The sequence below is a fragment of the Calonectris borealis genome, chromosome 7 (genome assembly GCF_964195595.1).
Source record: "Calonectris borealis chromosome 7, bCalBor7.hap1.2, whole genome shotgun sequence".
NCBI classification, from domain to species: Eukaryota; Metazoa; Chordata; class Aves; order Procellariiformes; family Procellariidae; genus Calonectris; species Calonectris borealis.
In genome coordinates, this window is record NC_134318.1 from 21052423 (window position 1) to 21075356 (window position 22934).

Genomic DNA, 22934 nt, shown 5'->3' on the forward strand with positions numbered 1-22934 from the left:
CACAGACTGTGTCACTGTTTGTGGGTTTTGTGTTGGTTTTTTGTGTGTTTTTTTTCCTATGGGCACGATTAGGTTCTCAACTAACTTCAGACTTCAAGATACCCCCATGAAGCAAATAATACAAATAGAAACACCAGTGACCCTCAGCAGGCTTAATATGCTATGAAATACAGGACTTGGGTGCGAAGAGAACTTATAAGAAAAGTGCGTTTCCAGTGACGTACTGTATTAATTGCTTCGGTTAAGTTATAAGGTGTAATCACCGTCTGTCTCCTAAAACTGTGTTGCTGAACCTAGGTCACAACTAAGTAGAGCCTGTATGCCATACCTGAAGATGAAAGCCTATGACCTGGCCTTTAGTCTTCTACATAAACCATTTTCTTCTAAAGCTCAAGAGAGAGAGGATACCAAAAATATTTACAGTCAAAGCTGAACTTAAAAAAACCCAAGATGGTAATCATTTCATAAAATATAATTTCTGGGGGTTTTTAATCTTAATTTTTTAACATTCAGTGTTAGTCTGAGAGGCTCTTGAATGTTTGTTGGTCCTTACTATTAAGTATTTCTATAACATTCAAGATTATCTCCAAAGGCAGTTACATCGAAAAATTGGACTCGTTCCGAAATGTACTTTTTATTTTGTCCTTTTGTGAAGTCTGCAGTAGTTCTTCAGGAATGTTGTGTGTAATCAGATGGTTCCAAGGCTTATGTTGCCTCCCAGGCCCTTAAGTATAGGGAGAGTTTGAGCATAAACGTAGCCATGACAATTCCGAAGTTTTGGGAAACTTTACAGATCACATATTCAATAAATGTGGTTTTAAATATAATTTTAGGTAACATTTGTGTGCTATGGTTTAGTTTAACAAATTGTTCCAGCTGGAAACACTTCTTGAAACCAGCACAACTTTTTTTCAGAGTGCTAAATTTTTTCTAGCCAGTTGCTCTGGACAGATTAATCGGAAATAAGAAGTTTGGTCCCTCTGTGTATGCTAACGAAGCATTTAGCCAGTCACATGCCAGCCTGGACCTTGCTGCTCTGTCCGGAACCTGGCAGGACGTGATTTAGGTCAGGGCTTCTTTCAGTGCCGGCTTCTGCCTCCTGAAAGGCTGGTGGCTCTGAGGCTTACAAGAAAGTCCAGTTATTGTTAGTTGAAGCTGAAATAGCCAGCAGTGACCACATTTATATGTAAAGAGCTGTGAAACACCTCAGAGATTGGTATTGTTGCTATTTTACAGATATGAATTTAGATAATTGCCCAAGATTGCACAGATTTAATGGTAAAACTTAAGAATAAAACTTGGTGCTGTTGCAGCAAATGTTGCCTCTTGCTGTTGCTGGCAGAACATACAAAAGCCTGCTTGCTTTTATATGCTGTGACCATACCTGGTCACATACCTGGTATTACCACCATATCTGTCCTGAAAGAAAAGTATAACTGCCCATACAGGTTAGGGTTAGAAATCTGCCAGTAATCATGGCATGTAAATACACTTGCTGCTGATATTAGGCATAACTGCTTTTAGTAATTTATCGTTTTGACCTGCGAGAACTTGTTAATGTATATACTGTTGGTGCTCCATTTTTCCAACATTTGGGCTTTCTGCTCAGAACAAAGAGGCTGCCCAGGAGGTGGAAGGATGGGCAAGTTTCGGCCCCAGCGGTCGGTAGGGTGTCCTGGGCAGCTCTGCCCAGCCTCACGGTGCGGCTGCACAGCGGCTGGCCGTGGTGCTAGTGCGGAGGAGCAGTCGGGACAAGTGCTGTTTAAGCTGGCACTGCCACATGGACAAAGAAGTGAGTTTTTTAATCTAAAAGCACATGGCAAGAAATTCAGAGGGATGTTCTACTGTGAATTTATATATGTGAATGCTACAACTGAGGAAGAAAGATGAAAGTGTCAACTTGCAGTTAGATAAAAGGCATCCCTCTTTCTAAGGGGTAATGTTCACTGGCATTAGTGTACTTCTGGGATTATTTAGCGTGTGCAACTTTAGTCAGCACTTTATGCAGTATTTTATTTTATATATTCATGAAATTGGCTGTGCCCCTTTTGTGTTTCAGGTTCTCTGGCACCTGGACATTTTTCGCCGCAGTTTCCGGCAAATCACAACGCACAAATGTATGGGCGATTCTTGCATCTTCTGTGCTCTTAAGGTAAAAGTTGGAAATAAATTCAAAACACTTTTTTAAAAAATGGAGCAGAAGTATTTCTGATATTTAACTAATATGTGTATGCCTTCAAGTGTATCAAACTTCCATCTGGAAATTTGTGAGAGCAAAGGTAAATCTGATAGATACTAACCCAAGACACTCTGTTCAAGCCAATAAATTGTGAAAATACTGTAGGTAAAGTTTCAGATACAAGGACTCTTATCAATGGAGTGTGGATCATCGTGAGCCTCCATGTTGTTCGAAAGATTAGTTCAGCCAGTAAAACATCAGTTTGCTTTGTTTTTTCTAATTTATTATTTGGTTTATAAATATCATTTATACAGTTAGTATGTATGCAGTTAGTATGCTTTTCAGAAGTTACCTTTTCTTCAGAGCTACTTTAAATGTCAGCATGGAGAAGGCCATTTAGCTTTAAGCCTTTCTGTTCAAAACTGTTAATTATGTAAGACTAAAAGGTATTTTCTACTGTAAATATTGATGTCTGCATTAAATGGCTCAGCTGTTCGTGGTCTCTGTTTTAAAAAAACATCAATTCTGCTTGTAGATGCAGATGGAATACTGACTGTCATAGAATGCTGCCTGGACAGTAAGATCTAGATGCTAGCTCTGATTCTGAGTATTGTTATGTACTTGAGTAAATTGTGCAATCCTACGTCTCCATTTGTCTCTACCCATTAATTTTTAGCGCTTCTGGTTTTTCATGCCCTCCTTTCTAAGTTTTGCTACTTCAAACCCACGGCTCCCTCTAACCTTGTGGGAGAAATGGATGTGATGCAAACACGATGAAAATACCAGCTTTAATCTTCCTGAGCAGTGATTTTTCTTTCTGAAATTGGGACTGAGACATTTTCTTTGATCACAAATAGGTTGTAAAATCCAACTAAATATTTAAATTCATTGTGTGAAAATTTATTGTGTCATGAATTCTGTGTGCAGTAATGAAAAGGACAGACAGCATGTCTTACAAATATGACAAAACAGAGAGTGCAAGGTTTGAATTAAGATCATCTGAAGTTCACAGGCAATATTTGTAGTATAATAGCTGTCTTGCTACTGTTAAGTGACTTTACAGGTGCTATGGTAGAGAAAGGCTTGAAATTATTTATCTAGTCAGTTTTTGGACGGTTGTTGAGGGCTTTTCCCTTGCAAAAGAACAGCAAAGAAGAGGCTATTAAGGCATGAAAGAAGATAAGTAATTTCCTTCTGAAGGGAAATTTGTCTCAAGACATATCTGTTGAAATGATGAGACAGGATGATATTTACAGCAGTATCATCAGAAGAGGATATAACAGTGGCTTAGGAGCAAGATAGCACATCGGAAGTGAGAAATACAGCTATCCAGACAAAGAAAAGATGGAGTATAGAATACATCCCCTTCCTTATGGGTAGTGGCAAGACTTAGGCATGATCTAGTTTGAGTTCATTAAGTTCAGTGGGATAAATAATTTGAAGTTAATTCTTGGATCATGCCCTCGAGTATTGCCAGGTGATTGTTGGCATTCTTTGGTAGCTGAGATAAGGACAGAAAGAAAAGAATTTAGGTAATTATCTCAAATGTAAGCTTTTGCTGTTCTGGGGTTTAACCTAACAGCAGGATATGACAAGGAAATACCAGGAGATCAGACAGGTTCTGCCATTTGAATGAAAGTAGTCTGGCCTCTGAGGCAGAGTTGAGAGGTTTTAGTATAAAGATAATAGTTAAAAGTCTTTTTCTGAATAAGAATATTGAAAAAGAGGAGGGGGAAAAAAAAAAGATGTTATAGGAAAGAGGAGAGGATGAACCTTTGTGGAACTGGTATTGAAAGATGAACTCTGGACAAAGATGCATCTGGATTAGCAGTACCAGCATGAGAGGGGAAAGCACTACATTTAGACTGGAAGGTGGCAGGATCTCTGGAATATATGTATTAAAAGCAGACATTGGGTTGAAGAGTGTTTAGTTTTGTTGGTAAAATCCTTGCTTTTGATGTCTTGCTGAAGTGTGCAGTATGCTATTATAAACTTGGAAGTGACAGGTAGAGTGGCAGAATTCACAAATTGTATGCCTGCAGCCATATGCTTATTTTTTAAATTTAGCAGCCTTTGAAAAAATTGCTGCGCTCTCTTCTTGCTCCCAGATATCTGCAAGGATTTTTTTGGTTTGCTTCCTATCTGAAGTTCTTACCAATGCTGTGCTTAGCCAGAAGGTGTTACAACCCTTAGTTTCGAACAGAGCTATAATGTTGCACCAAATCCTTAAGTACTTTTGCACGTTTTAGAAAACTTGCATCTGGTTATGTGCAGAATTCCTGTAGCTCACAAAACTCAATGTACAATGAAAAACTCTGAAGAAATGCGTAAACAAGTAAAGAATTATCTGGACAAGTATTTATGAATATGAGCAGGAACCAATACTTGACAAAGTAAATAAATGAATTCCAACTGGCTTTAATCCAAACCAACATGTTAGTGTTTTCTCTATCTACAGTCTGTTCTTCCTGGGAAATTTCAGTGTGTTCTACCCAAGCCTATTCCAGAACCTTCAGAAAGTTTACAGACATCTATTGTAAAACTATAAAAGAGAAAAAATACGTAGAAATTTGTTTTTTAGGAGTATAGAACTGTTTTATTCCTGGTTCCCTTATGTTCATAAAGCAGCTCACAATTTTGTTTTTCACTGGGTGATACCGTGACAAGTTTCCACCTTTATTGACTTGTGTAAAATGTTGATGTGTGTACATAAATATTTGAAAATTTCCCCCATTTTTCTGTTGTTATCAAGTCAAATAATATTATAAAGGTGAGTAATAAAGGGTGTCACTTAACTCTAAGTGAAATTGGGGATGCAAACCTTCCCTCATCCCCCCCCAAAAAACCCAAACACCGGAAACATAGGCTGTCTTGCTTGCATGCAGCTGAAAAGGCAGGGATACTAAATGATAAAGGTGTGCAAAAGGGATAGCCCCCAAACCGTGGAGATGATCACATCCATCTTCTTAAACTCCTTAAGCAGGCAGTAGAAGGGGAAAAAAGGCTGTTTAAGGTGTTTACTTGTTCTCTGCTGCCCTCTGGATCAGTCTTCTCAAACTGCTCTTTTTTTTCCTCCTATAAAAGTCTGGCTTTCTGGCACATACTGTGTGTAAACTTGTATAAGACAAATGGGATAATGTGCTTAATATGCACCTAATACTGCAAGCATCACCAAGAGCATGTTTCGTGTCTCAGTGCAGCAGGATCATCCCTTCCCTTCTGTGCTCATCTCTTCCCCTACCCTAGCCCTCCCATCTGCTCTGGAAGCCTTTAATTGTTGTCCTGCCAGGGTAATGTCAGCTTAGCCTCCGGGTCTTTGACATCCTCTTTCTCTTGAATCTTGCCTTAGGCTTTGCTAAGATGAGGGAGAAGATATGGCTGGATCCAGTGGGAACCCAGGAATTTGGAGCTCTATACCATGCGAAAATCTCCCATTAGGGTCTGGGGAGAGGTAATTAGCCTTGCATGCTGTCAGGTGGATCTGCCCGAAATACCTGTCCAGACCAAGCAAGGAGGAGGCAGGACATGTTTACTCTTCTCCAAAGCATGCTGGCATGTTCAGACTCCAGCCTGGCCTGGGAAAGGGACAGTACTTGGGGGAAAGAGTCTCTGTTGTGTCCCTGCCTCCGCGCCAGGTTCCCTTTGCAGGATACTGCCTGTGTGTGTAGAGGGGGTTCACGCTCTTCCCCTACTTTGAACCGTTGCTCTAAAGGCGACATTTTCTTCCCACTGACTTTAGAGGAAGATAGTTTTCAATAAGCTAAATTTAGCCTTTGAATAACACAATAACACCAAAGAAGTTGTATTTTTTCCACTTTCTTGGCTTGCTGCAACTGTTTCTAGGGATTCTGATGTCATGCACAGTATTTACTGTAAATGCTCAGCTAGCTTTATAAATATGATTTGTAATTTTAAATTACTTTTATTTATAAAATGAGGGATCACGGAACAGTGATGTCATACCTGATATCAAATCACATTTTATTTTTGTACTGTGTTGAAGACATCCATTGCACAAGTTCTTCAAGTGATTTTAAAACTTGCTGTGCTACCTGGCTATGTTTATTTGGCTACAAAATGAACCCTGAAATCATTCCAGACATACGTTCATTGGTTATTTTGAAGGAATCTTGCATCAACAGATACAAAAAGACAAGGCAGAGCTGCAGACTCTGTGCTGGAATCCCAAACGCTGTTCCTTAAGATGTGGCATTATTTAAGTGTTTTTTTCAGTACACAAGCTGTCCTTACTGCTATGTGGTTTGCCTGCTGTAACACTGGAACAGCTTTTTGATTTATTATTAATGTTGAAGTCTACTGTGTTCTGTTTTATTTTCCTTTTTCTAAAGCATGACTTTGCTTTGGTGTTTGTTTATCACAGCTGGAAGAGGGCAGGAAGGGGGAAATCCGTCCACTGTACTGAGCATGCCACAGAGAGTTTGTTCTCCTTCCAGGGATTGTACTGGGAGCTCCATAGAGCCAGGATATAGGACAGAGTGTTTTTTGTAGTTTGCAAAGAAGAATGCTCTATTGATTGATAAATTCCAGTAGGGCTGGTCTTTTCTGTAATTTTGTCATGTGCAACAAAAGCAGGAAGAATGTGAATTTTCTGTGTAAAAATGATGCTGTTTTCTAAGGTGAAAATTGAGAACAATGGGGTATTAGAATGCTTTAAAGAAGTGGAATGACTGTAGTTCATGGTTCTGATTAGCCACTTGATTGAAATGGAGGGATTTGTTACGAAAAGTTCATTAAATGGTTGAGACAGTGATAGGTTGGTTGCAAAGATTTCCTCTTCTTGTTTTGTGCTTTTTTCCAAATCGGGATAGTATTTCAGGGTAAAACAGTAGTAAAAATATATAAAATAATTACTTCTATTATTTAAACTTTTTTTTTCAGTTGGCACTGCCTGACAAATAAACCAGCAGCAAGTACAGTTTCCTGAGTTAATAAACTGGTAATTGTAGCTTCCATTTGATGCCTTTTTTTGACCTTGATCAAGCAATTAATAAATTGTCACCTAGTTGATGTGGACATTCTGTGATTTGGGTTTCTTCTCCTGACACTCTCCTAAACAAAACTTGTGGAAAGTATATTTTGATTTTGATTTTGGTAGTAGGGGTTTCTTTTCCTGACACGCTCCTAAACCTTAATGTTTAGGGTACGGCATGAGTAAAAATGGAAGAGAGACTATAAAAGAAAGGAATAATGAAATCTAGGTTAATTGTTATCAGACTTGGAGGTTTGGAAAGAGATCCAGAGACATAAAACCAAATAGAGCTAGAATTATTTGCACCCTTAAAGGCGAATATAACATGAGGAAATGTGGTGAAGAAACGTGAGCTAGTGGAAATACTGTGGGTGGAGGCTGATGTGGTTGGATGGGAGAAAAGTGATTTTTAGCAGCCAGAATTTTTACTGAAACAGGTTGTTGTGCTGAGTAAGAGGCTGCATCAGGAGAAGTGTGTGATGTTCTGGATGAGAGATTAGGTACTGTAGACAAGAAAAAAAAGTCCAATGAATGGAATGGAGTAAGAAGGGCACGCTATTGAAATGGAGAGAAAGTTTAAAAAAAAACAACCAAACAAAAAAAAAACCCCAACCAAAAACTGTCACAATTGAGTGACAGTGAGAATAATATTGATATGTTGAGCAGTGAGAGAAAGATGAGGATTGGCCATGTTAATATTTGTAGCTTTTGCTAAAAGGCAGAAACTGTTCATGTAGGGAATACTGAAGTGTTTGGGGGAACATGTTTTTTTCTTTGAAAGGAATACCACACTGCTAGAGCTGCAGTGATATCCCCATCCAGAAGGAACTTCTGCACAATGCTGAAAGAGAATAATTAGTTCTCAGAAAGCTGCCAAGGACAGAACTCGAATTTACAGTGCATGGACACTGATCTGATTCAGTAGCTGTTGCCTGTTGTCTTCAGCCATCAATTTATTCTTACGCCAGCCTGCTTCTACATGCTTGATTAAAAAGTCATATGTGCATGTATATCAAGTCTGGAATTTGTTTCATCAGCATGGTTAGATACACATTACAGATGTCAGTTTACCCCAAATAAATTGAATACTTCTTTCCTGGGGAGAAAATGGATTCCAAACACTGTTAAAGATAATTTGGAGCAGATCTTGTAAACTAGGGGGGGATTCACATATATTTCAGTTTTCCAAATCTTTAAAATTTAAAAGAACTCTAAAATGTCAATCCCATGAATTACCTCAAAAGATAATTACTGTCTTTATTCTCTAACCAAATGAAGAACAACTTGATTTATGATTGTGCATGTGAATTTTAGCATTCTAAAATAGAAAACCAGGTTTTAACTTGTATAGCTGTATGAGAAAGGTTCCTTGTCTCAAGCCCTAGGTTGTTTTCCTTTGAAGCTTTAGAAAGTTTATGTTGATTCCCCACACTTCCCAAACTGGAGGAGATTATTTTGGGAGACCACTGACTCTGCAAGCCCTTGTTCTGATGTGTGTCAGAAGCCCAGATTTGTAGTAGAAGGGACATGAAGCTTCCAGTTAGAATACTAGGAAAGAGCCTTCTGAATGGTAATAAGCCAAGTGAGGCCCTACAATAGATTGCCTGGGATGATTAAGGAATTTCTAGATTTGGATGCCTCTGCAAGCAGGCTGGTGAAAGATCAACTATGTAATTGTAATTGATCTTGACTTAGTATTTGGCGAAGGACTAGATGCAACTAGATGGACTTTGGCAATTTATTCCTCTTAAAGAATGCTTGTGCTTCCTAATTCTGCTGTCTCTGGTACCCTTTCCAGACCTTTGAAGATCTGTAGGGAAGGGGATATAAAGGGAGATAGGCTTCTTTTTTATATTGACCTCAGGAATGCCGTGTAATGAGAAGGCATACCTCCTATCTGAAAAATCCCTTGCTCATGCTGTTCTTTGTCTTGGCTCGTAGACTTACCAACATGCCAAGGATAGGTCATCAGTGTGGAAATTCAAAGTACTGCTGCTAATAGAATTGTAGTAATTGCTCAGATTTTGTGTTAAGCTAATTTTTTTTTTTTTTTTGGTTCTGCATCTTTGATTTTAGTTCCTGAAAACTGATAAAATAGGAGAGACTTCCCTTCTTCATGAAGCTCTTAGCAGTGTCTTTTCATATTGCTGCTGCTAAGGATACGCTCATTTCTGTTGGAATGTAGCCATTGAGAGAGATCATCAGTGTGGTGAATACACTAATGGGTTTTCACTGCCTTCAAATTCAGGTGAAGAAGTTTTTGAAAGAGAACAAAGTTTGAATGTTTCATATATAAAATTCTCATTGAGTTCCAGAAGCACTTGGAGAAAAGGTGTCATGAAAACTCCTAGGGCAGAATCAGCAGTGCTTTCCTGATCTGCACTCCTCTGGCTTTCAGACCTGTATATGGAATAAATGTGTTAGTGATTAACAGTATCACCCAAGGGCAAGACCTGAAATTAAGGAGAGAGATCTGACTGAGATAACTTAAAGTGATGACACTGCAGGAAATGCCACACCTTTCCATGTAAGGCTGAGAGACAAGAAAGACCTGTTCTGAAAAACAGGTGAGCAAAGAACCTATCCTGAAAAATAAGGAAAAGGGGAAACCCCACCTCCCCCCCCCAAACTCCTCAAAAACCCGACCAAAACCCAATGAAAACCAACGCCCCCCCTCCCTCCCTCCCCCCCCCCCCAACGTGTTCAAAGTGCTTTTGGCTCCATTTGAGGTGCTTTGGGGACTTCCTGCAAGCACTATGTTCCAACATGCTCTAAACTGCACTGTGCAATGACATGATAAGGTTTGATCTTTATTAGATTAAAATGCACAATTACTCACTGGTTTTAAGACTTCACACACACCCACACCCACACCCCCCCACACACCCCCGGTAATCTAAATAAGACTATACCATTGTGTGCTATCTCATTACAAATTTTAGGAATCATTTTTCTATATAATATTGGGATCTTTCACTTCCTGATTTTACGTATTAGAATTCTTCACAGAATTCTTTGATATGACTGAATTATTTTTGTTCTGTGGTTGCGGTAACAGATTTCAGTTTTCTGCTGTTTAATGAAAGTTTTTTAGTTTTAATTGTGAAGGTTGTAATTATTTTGTGATGCAAAAAAATTTACAATGCAGGATCTTGTGAAAAACAGTTGCTTATAATCATCAGGATCACTTTTTCCTTACTGGATCTCTCTATGTTAACTAGTAGGTATGTTACATGTAGAAGTAAAGTGTGCTATTTCTTTAAAGATGGAAATTTAAAATAGGAGTTTCGGTTTGCTTGCTTGCTTATCCTTTTACCTATTTTGGAGCCTGCATTGATTCTTTCCTCCCCCTCCGCCAAGAACACAGAGCCATTTCAGAGCTCTCACTGAAGCAAACTAGGTCCTGTCCGTCAGTTCCCTGCAGTGAGGTTGCATGCCAGTCACTAGGCGAGTGTCTCAGTTTCCAGATCTATGAAATGAGATTGATGATAACCAGAATAAACATGTTTCTAAAGCACAGTAAGGAATATTTTTAACTGCTCTTAAATTATTTAACGTAAAGTGCTGAAGCAGGATAGAATTATGTTTCACTGCCTTTTTTTTTTTTTGAGGTCCACTGAAATGAGAAAATTTACTAATGAGACTTGCTCTTGAGTGACAGAAATGGGGATCAACGTTGTTGAGTACAGAGACTTTGTCATTCTTTCCGTTTTTATATATGTATATATAAAAGGCAACTGAGGAGAGGTATTGTCTGTAATTCATGAAGTGTGAGACTTACCGCCTCACAGCCTTTTCTTCATTACCACTTTCCTCATCATTATTTGATACTCTAATAAAGGCAATATTATAAGAGCTATGGGCTTCAGCACAGTGCGCCCTCACCCATGAGTGAGCTCCGTAAGGGCTACCAAAATAAAAATAGGGATAAAGAGAGATGGGCATTTTACATCTGTGTTAGATAATATGTCAACACTATAAATTGTACTGTTTCTACGGCCAGAAATGGCAGGGGCACAGAGGTTGGTTTGCTAGCTGTGCAGTGACAGCTGTGTTCTGCACTCTTTCAGCTTCCTCAAAGCAGCCGAGATTGCACAGCTTGGCAAACCTCTCAGTTTACCTGCTCATTTCCTGATAAGGAACAAGTAAGAACAGTTGAAGGAGAGAAAGATTCAGATGATTTATTTCCAATTAATATAGATCCTAAGTATGCTGGAGAGAAGCTTTCTGTAATTGAGGGAGGAAGTGCTACATGAATCAACATCACTACAGATTCTCAGTATATATTTGAAAGAAAACCAAACAGGGAAACGAGTTTGAGGCTGGCTTTCTCCTTGTTTGACTAAGTTTAGAAGGCAGAAAAGCCAAGTGTTGCACAATTGAAGATGATCCTTTTTTTCTCTTGCGCTAAGAATGGAGCTTTTCCGCAATCTTTAGGGAAATTGTGAGGAAAGCTTTAAAGGATAGGACAAGGAGAATTTTGAGATTGACACTGATGAAGATGGTTGCATGTCATATGAAATGAGGTAGAAAGTAGAACAGAGTAGTGATGGAGACAGAATGGCCTTGTATGAAAATAAGGGCTAGAAGTTTTTACTTAAACTGAGGATCTTGCATACAGAATTATGTTCCTGTTTTTGCACAATGAAAGTTAAATAACTGTTCAGAAGATCTTTTGGATATCTCACGCACACGTGTGCATACACGCACACAGAAAATAAAAGTGGGTTTTTAATGAGTTGGGAATATGTACTGAACTTTCATGCATATAACCCACACTTTAGATGATAAAGAGTCTTTATAGAACTACTCGTCCTTGCAAATGGTTACCCAGATGACCTGTGAGTTACAGTTATGAAAATGTGGGTTTATGGCAACAAGTGAACATCTGGCCATACATAGGAACTGCTATTTGTGTCATGCCTTTTCCCTCCTGCATGCTGACCCCAAAATCATCTGATTCTTACCCACTTCTTGGACTTATTGGAAGGTAAATCCTTAAAGCAGCAGGTTGTGGCTGTTTAAGGGCTAAGACATTTGGAAAGAGTTGCTTGAAAGAGGAAAGAAGGCATGTGTAAGAAGAAAGCTACCAAAGTGGGAGTGAAAAAGTGAACTGGAAAGGGAGAAATAGGAATAAAAAGTGAGAAAGTTTTGGTGTCCATTGTATTTGCTTCAGGAATCAAATTTGGAGGAAGATCCAAGGGGGATTGACACTGAGGGAAATTTACCCCTAAGCTCCCCACCCTCCTTTGGATATGTGAAAGGAAAGGAAGGAGTACACAAAGGTGCATATGATTTCAAAGGAGGAACTTCTAGGATTTTCTCTTGTGGTCCCTGTACAATACAAATATCTGTGTGTTGCTTGATCAAAGTGAATTGAAGGTTTGCTGTTTGTTTTCAGATAACTTGAGTCATGTTTTGAAAATACAGTAACTTAACTATCTTTTTGTTTTCTTACTAGGGTATCTTCAACCAGTTTCAGTGCAGCAGTGAGAAGGTACTGCCTTCTGATGCCCTGCGCACTGCTCTTGCAAAGACATTTCAGGATGAGCAACGCTTCCAGCTGGGCATCATGGATGATGCTGCTGAATGTTTTGTGAGTATAACTGAGAGATGGTTTGACAGGCATAGATGCAAACCCCCACTACACAATGTGCTGCTTCTTTTTTTTTTTTTCCCCTCTCCTTTTTCTTCCCCTCCATTCCTCCCCAAACTAGTATTTGGTTTGAGAGTCATCACTAATGATTTTGAAGTGGAAACACCAATGTTATCCATTTTTACAGTTACTTTTCAATATATATTGCTTGCCAGTCTCAAGTGTGTCGTGGATATGAATCGTAAAAAAAATTGCACTGCAAGAATGATCCAGGATTCTATTTTTAATGATCACCTCAAAAGGGTGAAGGGACATGTTGTTTGTCAGTTACTCTGAAATCATGTTTTCACAAACTCTAGCTAAGGGAAAGTAAAAATAAATAAATAAACCAAACACAACCCAACACAGTTGTTTATGTTTGTAAGTTGAGATAAGCAACAGTAAAATGGATCATCTCCAAATATTTCTGTTGCCGTATTTGTAAACCATCTGACAATTTTTTTAGGCTGGTTATCTCACCAGAGACGGCTTTTACACAAATCTTACCTCCCTAGGTTTACCCACCTGCATTCTTTTTATACTCAGACTCTTGGCATTCATTATGTTAAGATTTTATTCTTACCCACATTTCCTCTTTTCCTTTTTCAGTCTCCTAAATTTCTTTAACTTAATTAGGAGGTATTTTTGTCTAGCTGACCTATTGGCTGCTTCCCTTTTTGGAAATTATAGTGTCCATAGGGCAGCCCAAGTGTGTTTGTATCCTACCTACTTGGTTGTTAACAAAGATGTTAACTCTTAACCCAAGTACAAACATACTGGATTTACTACTGCAAGGTAAAACTTCTCTCAGGTAAAGCACCTATCCGAGTGGAGTTCTTTCTATATGTTAAATCTTTCGTTTCCTATACCTACCTAATTTGACTCTTGCACTGTAAGAGATCGTAGAAGTGAGATAAGTGCATATAGGTATTGTAGTTCTTCTCTTAAACTAAGTGGACTGATAATGGGCTTATGATAACCCAATGTATCCTGTTTTTCTAGAATACTAATATAGCAAAATAGTATAGTTTAATGAGCTCGCTTAAAATGGAAGTACATCATACCAATAAAGCCTCAAAGTGAAAGCAATTACATCAGCCTACACAGGAGCCCCTGTGAGCACAGTTATGTCAAATCATTGTATGCAGTCCAGCACTTGAACAGAGAGTTCTGTATGTAGTAGAATATGGAAACTTTTGATTTAGTTTCTTCCTTGAGAAAGCTAATCTAAATAGCTTATCTAATGCTGCTGTGGGAGTCCCCACAAGCAGGTTTGTTAGGTTAACCGTACTGGCACAAGGACAGTTAAAATGGGTACAAGTTCTCTTTTGAAGTTAAGCTTTAAGGCACAGATAATTCCATAGTTTTTCGCTTAGTTAACCTTTTCAGTCCTAAAGGCAGAGATTTAATTTAAATGGCAGAAGAGCTTAGATTTTAAAGTTCAAGGGAAATTGTACGAGGTCAGAGCTATTTTGCCTAATAATTAATCTTGACGTGCTTATTGCAGGCCCGTAAACCATCCAGACAGCTCATAGTGATGGTGAGAAGCGTGCTGCTGGAAGTGGTGTCAGTAGACTTCTGGCACCCCCAGATTAATGTTGGCAACAGCGGGAGGAGAGGAGGTCTTAGGACAATAACTCCTGGGAACTTGAAAACTAGATGGAGTTGTCTGAAATAATATCTAGAAAATGCTTTTGTTTTGTGCAGAATTTAGTCTGCCTCTTAGTTTATTAGTTCTCCCCCTTTTTGATAGAATGTAAATTATTTGCCATATTTCGAAGCCCTTGTGGAATATAGAAATTGATTTGGGTTGCTTTGTGTTGATGAGGAGAAGTTAGTGGCAACCCAGTGATTTTAAGACTGCAGAGCTGCTCTGCCCGTTACGTTTTGTCAAATCTATTGATGCTTGAGAATTGGACAGAATAATCAGTGACAGAATCTTCAGCTGTGCTAGTAAATAAGATAAATGTTTACCTGACACAGCATTTCAAATCAGAAGCGGTAGCCATTTTCTTTTATATCAAAGAAATACCAACTTTTTTGTTTTCTAAGCAACTTCCAAAAATTTGCAGGAGTCTTCTGTTTCTGTAGATAACGCTTATAACATTATTGTATCTGACACACTTTTGTGATTTATATTTTAACTTTTGTCTACATTTGAAATGATCTAACGCTTTTTTGCTTTTTCTTCTCTCTTTGGCTAGGAAAACTTGTTAATGCGAATTCACTTCCACATCGCAGATGAGACAAAGGAAGATATTTGCACTGCACCACATTGTGTTTCCCACCAGAAGTTTGCGATGACCTTGTTTGAACAGGTGAGGTAATGATACATGCTTTATACAAATCACCAGTTCTCAAGTTTCAAATTTTCATTGCTAAGACTTGCATTGCCATGGTAAAAAAGATACAAGCAGAAGTGTTGCTGTGGAAATGCCTGTTTAATCTTGTCAATGTATTACGTTTTCTTTCTCTTTAGTGTGTTTGTACCAGCTGTGGTGCCACCTCTGACCCGTTACCTTTCATCCAGATGGTACATTATATTTCCACAACCTCGCTCTGGTGAGTTGAGATTTTTACAGGGAAGAGAACTTCTCTCTTTTTTGTGCTGGTATTGCAGTTTGATCTTTACCTTCACAAGATTAAATGTCCGGAACATGGTTTGTTCAAAGTTGGTGGAGCTTTGATAACTAAGATAAAGAACATGAGAATTTAGTGGAGCACAAGATACCAATTTAGGCATGGATCAGTGGGTCTACTTGTTTATGATTCTGAATCTGACAACTGTAGTGGCAAGGACTCATGTACCTTTTGAAAGACCTTAATATGTGAGCAGGTAAGTTAAGAAGCAAGATAAGAAAAATAAAAAATAGTTTATGCTGGAAAGGGCCTTTGGACGTCTACTCCATCCTCCTGTTCAAAGCAGGACTAACTTCAAAGCTAAATCAGGCTGCTTGGGGTTCTGTGCAGCTGAGTTTTGAAAATGTTCAAGGACAGAAATTCCACGACTTCTCTGGGCTGCCTGTTCCAGTGCTTAACCACTTGGTGTGAAATTTTTTTTTCCTTATATCCAGTCAGAATTTCCCTTTCTGCATGTTTTGCCTCTTGTCTTTCTTCTGTTCGCTTCTGCAAAGAGTCTGGCTTATGTTCAGCTTGTCTACCAGCTTTCTGCAATGTTGCTCCTCAGCCATTCAGTGCCCAGCCAGTACTGCTGCACTGAGTGTGCTCTGTCCGAGGGGCATGACTTTGTATTTTCCTTTACTGAATTTCGTGAAGTTCCCATCACCTTGTTCCTCCAACCTGTCAAGATCCTTCTGGATGGCAGCACTCCCTTCTGCCTATTGACTGCTCCATCCGGTTTGGTGTCATCTGTAAACTTGACGTGGGTGTATTCTGATTCATCATCCAGGTTGTTCATGAAAATTTTAAATAGCATCAGCCCCAGTATTAACCCCTGAGGAACACAACTCTCAACTGACTGCTGGTTATGTTTTGATCCTCTGAGCCTGAAGGTCCAGCTAGGTTTTTGTCTGCATTGTGTTCTACCCGTGCAGTCCACACCTTCCAGTTTGGCCACAAGAACGCTGCAGATGACTTGGAAACCTTGCTAGGGACCAAATGATACTAACTGCTCTCACCTCCTCAACAGAACCCATCATTTTATGATAGGAGATAATCAAGTAGGTCAGGCATAGTTTGCCCTTGGTAAATCCATGCTGGCTGCTCTGACTCATCTTCTTGTCCTTCATATGCCTGGAGATGATTTCTAAGGGGATTTGGTCTGTCATCGGCCCAGGTACTGGAGCGAGACTGACCAGCCTGTAGTTCCTCAAATCCTCCTTCTTGGATGTATATATAGCTCTTGCTTTTTCTAGTTATTGGGGAACCTCCCTGGTCACCATGACCTTTCATTAAAGGAGATGGTGCACAGAGCAATAGCTCTAGCTCTGTAGTAGTTCGTTTGAATGAACGCTAGAGAAGTCTTTTCTTTTAGTAGGTGGCTGCTCAATTAAAAGCTGCTTAAATCTGATGGAGGCAGGAGTCTGTTATTTGCTTCTGTCTTGAAATTTTGATTGGGATGAAAAATTCTCTTTGTTTCTCATCCTGCATGTGAGACATGTAGTTACAGAGCCCCAAAAAATTGTCCTGAAAACTGCTAGTTGCTCTTCTCATGCAGATCTCTGTTAAAAGCTACCACTTTACCAGTGTATCAGGAGTGTTGTAAAGCATCCCCCTTGTGGCTGCTACCTGCCGTTCCATCGATCTGTAGTTTTTCTTTAGGTTACCAGCAGACACTGTGTATCAGAATATTATTTTTTAGAAAGACAGGGAAAGAATTATGTAAATGGCATTCAATATTTTATATTAAATATCTCAATAAATCTTAAGTCATGCATTATTTTAAAAACACCAGTAAACAGTGATGTATTTATTTACCTCCTAAACCGTTTTAGGCTTGAACATGCTTTGAGCAGTTCTTTCTTTCAAGCTGGACAATGAAATCAATTGGGTACCATGCCATTTTTTGTCTATAGTTTTATTATTAAGGATGTGCTTTACTGTGCCACTTTACTAGGGTTGTGGTTACTGAAGGGAAGCATTTTGAAGCAAATACTTGATTTCAGAATGAAATATTTATCAAAATGCTAAAGATTACTTTTAAGATGTAAATTTTAAGCCAAACTAGAAACTGTTTCTATTTTAAGTTTTACTTGTTTTCTTTATCCAGTATTATTATGGAAGGTGTAGTAATTCACACTTAATAATTATGTGATTTTTCTGTACTACAATATTAAATATAAAAAGTGTTGTGCATTTTAAGGTTCTTTTCATAAAATTTAAGTGAAACGTATACTTACTTAATGTGGGTTTGGGTTTTTATTTTATTGTTAAACTTTTGTTTTCCATGCTTTCTCTATACTGAAGCAATCAAGCTATTTATATGCTGGAGAGACGAGAGAAACCGACTCCAGATATGTTTGGAGAGCTACTACAGAACGCCAGCACTATGGGAGACCTGCGAAACTGTCCAGTTAGTATCCTGAGTTTGCCTTTTCAGGGGGGACAGACAGGACAGAAGAGGTTTAGTAGATTACGCTGATTTGTACCTTTAACTCTTGAGCATTTTCAAGGTTTAGCTCATCATAATGATAAAAAGGATAGGGTAAAAGAGTTTTCTTTGGGTTTGAATTCAGTACCTCTCAGTTATTCAAAGAAGGAAGGGAAAAATTACTGATGTTGAGTGCTTCTTTGACTAGACACAAGTAGTGAGAACAGGAATAGACATAGTGTTTGGATGGAAACGAAAAATGAATGTTTCGGAGAGTTAGAAACCACAAAAAATGGTAATGAGGGGGAATAAATTGTAAATACTTACATTGCTTTCAAGGAATGGCCAGACAATCCATTCCTGTTCAAACCTGTGTTTCAGCTAGGTGTACCTATGATATGTTTGCTGTTCAACTTAACTGAGAGTTGGTGAGGCCTCCAACACTAGCGTTACATGAAGCTGCAATCATACTGCTTTCATCCTATGATGGAAGTCCTGGGATCTTACCTAAAGAAATGGAAATGAGAAAGAATTTGGAGGCTGTATCTTTTTATAGGAGATTTCTGTATGTTGACAGCGGTTTTGATTAGGTAGGCTTTTTAGAATGGTGTTCCCACAGTTCATGCAGTTTCTCTGGTGATTATTTCTGTTGAGGGTAGTGTGCTTCATCTGTAATAATAGCATGAGAAAATAAGTACTTATTTCTTGTAAAATCTTTTCAGCAATACCTTGCTATGGCACAGATAGCAGAACTTTTGTACGTAATCACATGTCAAGATCGGTTGTTTTGCCTAGATAAGCTTCCATTCAACTTCATTACTACCTTTCAGTTGGAACAAATTGAACTGTTCACCAAACTGCTGTACCTGCAGCATACAGCCAAAATGTTGGCCAGAGGGAAAGAGAAAGGGACTGCCGCTTCCGACTGCCAGAGAACATTCCAACAGTGAAGGGCTTATAGGCCACACAGTATATCTGCAAGAGCTACGCCAAAGGCAGGAATTATCACAGAAAATTGAGGGAGGAGTATTGGTTTGTTTTTCTGAGGTTTGCTGTTCAGACTGTGGGAGATATTGACCAAAAAGTATAGGCTATAGTTGTGAGTGATGACTGGAGTTTAACCACTTAAAAACAATTACTGCTTATGTCCAGTTGGTAGTCACAGGCTGCTATTCTAAAAATGTTCTGTTCTGTTATGCAGTAAAAATCGGACAAAATTCATCTGAGTTAAGTCCGTGTATCAGTTGGGTTAAGAAAAATAAAATTTTTTCATGTAAATATAAAATGATCTTTTTTTTTTTTTAAATCATAAAGGCTTGATTTCTAAAGCAAGAGTTTGGTATCTTGTTCTACCTTTTAATTTGAGTATGTCCAGATCCAGAGCTTTAGATAAGTATGCAAGAAGAGTTATCATCAAACTTCTTTACATATTGATTAATAGGTAGGGCAGGAAACAGCTGCATAATTGCTGCTTCATGTAATGCTACTGTTAGATGCCTCACCAGTCCTCAGTGAAGCAGTACAGGTTCTAATAGGAATGGCTCGTGTGCCTGTTCCCTGGGGGCAGCGTAAGTAATTCCATTCTATTTCCCCCACTTTCTGTAGCTTATAACTCTGAAACATTCACTTTTAGTCTTCATTGAAACATTATTTTCTTTTTTTGGAATATTGGCAAATAGTGGCTCACTTATCTGAGTAAAAGAAATAAAGATATTGTATTGTTGTTTAAAAGATTCATGTGAGTCTAGCTATTTAATAACCAAAGCATGGGAAATGTAATAGAAAGACATTCTTTGTCAGGGTGAACTGCTATTTAACTGTGAAATAATCAGTTGGATAAAAATGCGTACCAGTACTTGTTGCCCCTTTCTTTTCTATTTGGGGAATTTTTTCTATTGAGGCTTAGCTGAGGGCCTAAAAGTCATGCAAGGGAAGCTTTTTATCATGATGCCATATTCCTCCTGTCTTGCAGAAAATGCTGATGTTAGCTAGCTGAAGCAAAGAAGACAATTTGAAAGTAAGATAGGTTTGTTGTGAGGTAGTCCTCAGGAATGTTTGTACTTTGAGTGACCCTTGCAAAATATGTGTGAATATAGTCATCTTAATATTAAAACCTCGTATCTACATTTAAACATCACAGTCCTCTACCTGTCTTCATTTCCTTGTTGTTAAGCTCATTTCTTTCTGTTTTTTTAATTTTTCATTTTTGTTTCTCATTGATAATTGGAACTGAAATTCTGGTTAATTTTCTAGATTGCTGTGGGGAAAAAATGCTTTATGATCTCTTCCCTGGTTGTAGTGTCAGGAATGATATTATCCAATCGTGAAACTGGTCTCTGTAGAGATGAGAAACTATTCTCGGTATGAAAATGTTTTTTTCTGGAATCTTTGTGACCTGCCACAGGGGGAGAGTAAGTGTTGCAGAGGGACTTTGTCATAGTTGTCCCGGGGGCGGGGGGGAAGATAATGCACTGTTTATTAAAATTACAGTGATAATCTCTTAATTCAGAGGGTTAACTTTTTTCATGATGCTTTAAAGATGCCCACAATTCCGACAGGTGATGGATAGGAAGGACCACTGAGAAATGTCTTAGCTTCACAAGCAAGGTTATCTCTGAGAAGTACTCTGGCTAGAGAGTGAGGGGAGACTGGCCAGTCAATAAGCACTGGTAGTTATTTAAAAATAAAAAATGGGAGGGGGAAGGGAAACAGGAAATGAGAAATGAAGAACTGCTATGGGTTAGTAAAGCACCTCTTATTCTCCTGATCTTCCAGCTGCTGCTCTCATATTTATATGAATACTGACCTAACTATCCTGTCTAAGATGAGATGCTTGAGGTACCTTGTAGAACAACCACCCAATTTTAACAGCAAAGCAGCACCTTGAAAGTTTTTCTGACACTGTCAGACAAAGGATCAGTCTCTGTAAATACCATTTTAATCGGAGATTCTGATCAAAAGAAAGTGCCTTCCAATTTCTAAGAATGTTTTTGGGATCTTTCATGTATGCTTGCTTATCTTTTTTAAATAAGCCTGCTTTTGCACTATACCTTTTAATCATTATCAGTAGTATGAGGAAGAATCAGCAGTGTTCACTTTAGAGCTTGCAAATACCAGATAGTCTTGATAACGCTTCTCATCTGTGACGTAAGAAGCTCATATCTTGACACTGAGCATATTATATCTGCTGTGTTTCACCACCACCTCTTTGGAAGCTGTACTTTTGAAACTTGTACTTTTTAGTGCCTTGCCCTAACATTATAATAAGAGAAGGATTATACTGAAAGTTTTGTTTTATTTAAATCCTCAGAGTAACTGTGGGGAAAAGATCCGTATTCGTCGTGTTCTGATGAACTCTCCACAGATCATCACCATTGGCTTGGTTTGGGACTCGGACCACTCTGATCTGGCTGAGGATGTGATTCACAGCCTGGGCACTTGCCTTAAACTGGGAGATGTGAGTTTTTTGTATTTTGACACTACTGCAAACAGTCTTTCTCATAGTAGTCTATAGTAGCAGATTGAAAAAAATAAAAAGTCACCATCTTTACTTTTTCGGTGTCCATAAATAATGGAATAGAGGGCAGATCCAAGGATCTGATCTGTTTCTGAATGCTTCACAGAATCTGTGAAAATAATAGTGTAATTGCATATGCTCGAATTTCTGAAATGACTGAAAATTAAAAATTACTCCAGAAAACAAAGCTTGTCTGAATCAAAAAAAAAAATTTCGAGTGCAAGGAAATTTTGCATTGGGGTTTGTGCTATTTCTATGAAAATATATACATACTCTTTCATTTTTTAAGAACAGAAGTTTATTTCTATTTCTTTGATGACAAAATGTAATTTGGGGTTGTTTGGGGTTTTTTTAACTTCTTCAAATCCTTTTTTCTTTGAAGTGCATGGTCATAACACTTAAGAGTTAGTTATAACTGAGCAGCCTCTGAGAGATGGTGGATGGCACTGTGTGATTGAATGACAGATTAAATTAAGCAGTGTTTGGGATCTGGAGGTGTGTCCCCTAGAGAATTAATTTATTCTACATTAGCTGATGCTTTAGAGCTGAATTATTGGTATACCAAGTTGTAGCTGTGTCTTATTGTAGCATTGAGGTATTACATTGAAATAATAATAAAAAAAAAATACACACATATATGAAAAATGCATTGGCCAGTGCATAGGGTACCAAAATTAGTGCAAGTTAATGGAAATGTGGTTGTGAAACAGTGCTCCTTGCATAGTAAAGCAGTAATGCACTAAAAAATTAGTCCTGTGCATTTTTAAATAAAACATGGCCAATTAAATAGTCAGAAAACAATTTTTTCTGTGTACTGAATTCTTTTGACCTACTGATGTCTTCAGTTCATCTTTTATGTGGTGTTGTCATAAATTTGTCTCTGCTTAAGTCAGAATAAATGCCAGCTGTTCACTGTCAGAACCACTTTGTTTCTACAAAGCAGAGAGGAATGAATGTTATAAACAGTATTTGATATAATCAGCAAGCATGACAGAGAATACAAAATTTCAGAATAGAATCACACTTCAAATTCTGAAAAGATATTATATCATTGTTGTAAATATCTTCCTTAAAGTACAGCCACAGTCTCCAAGACTGACTCTTGAGCATCTGGTGAGTTGGTAGGAGTCTGTTCCTGGTCTATGTCACTGGATTTGCTTAAACATTAGTTAATTACTTAAGTATTTATTGCCTTGTTTTCTCTATCTCTTGAACTAAAAACCTGACACCTCTCTGTAGTACTTTGAGGTCTTCAAACACAAAGCAGTATGTAAAATTCTGGGCATTTTATTAATTTCTCCTTTGATTTTTCTTACCTCCCTTCTTGAAGCTTTTCTTCAGAGTAACTGATGACAGAGCAAAACACTCGGAGCTGTATTTGGTGGGAATGATCTGTTACTATGGAAAACACTATTCTACCTTCTTCTTCCAAACCAAAATCCGCAAGTGGATGTACTTTGATGATGCTCATGTCAAAGAGGTGAGAAAATAATGTTTAGAAAAATAATGTTAGAAATTTGTTAGCTACTTATGTGTAGATCCATACTGTTTTCCACAGATTTT

General features: G+C 38.2%; 1 protein-coding gene across 4 annotated transcripts in view; it reads left to right on the forward strand.

The window, feature by feature from the left end:
• Positions 1–22934, forward strand: part of USP54 (ubiquitin specific peptidase 54) — a 105997-nt gene that overhangs the window by 52387 nt on the left and 30676 nt on the right. For all 4 annotated transcript variants that reach the window (XM_075154464.1, XM_075154462.1, XM_075154463.1 and 1 more), the window contains 7 exons: positions 2060–2152; positions 12631–12765; positions 15009–15122; positions 15284–15366; positions 17731–17836; positions 21165–21311; positions 22702–22851. In XM_075154464.1, coding sequence (XP_075010565.1) covers positions 2060–2152; positions 12631–12765; positions 15009–15122; positions 15284–15366; positions 17731–17836; positions 21165–21311; positions 22702–22851 — 828 coding nt within the window. The remainder of the gene's footprint in view (positions 1–2059; positions 2153–12630; positions 12766–15008; positions 15123–15283; positions 15367–17730; positions 17837–21164; positions 21312–22701; positions 22852–22934) is intronic.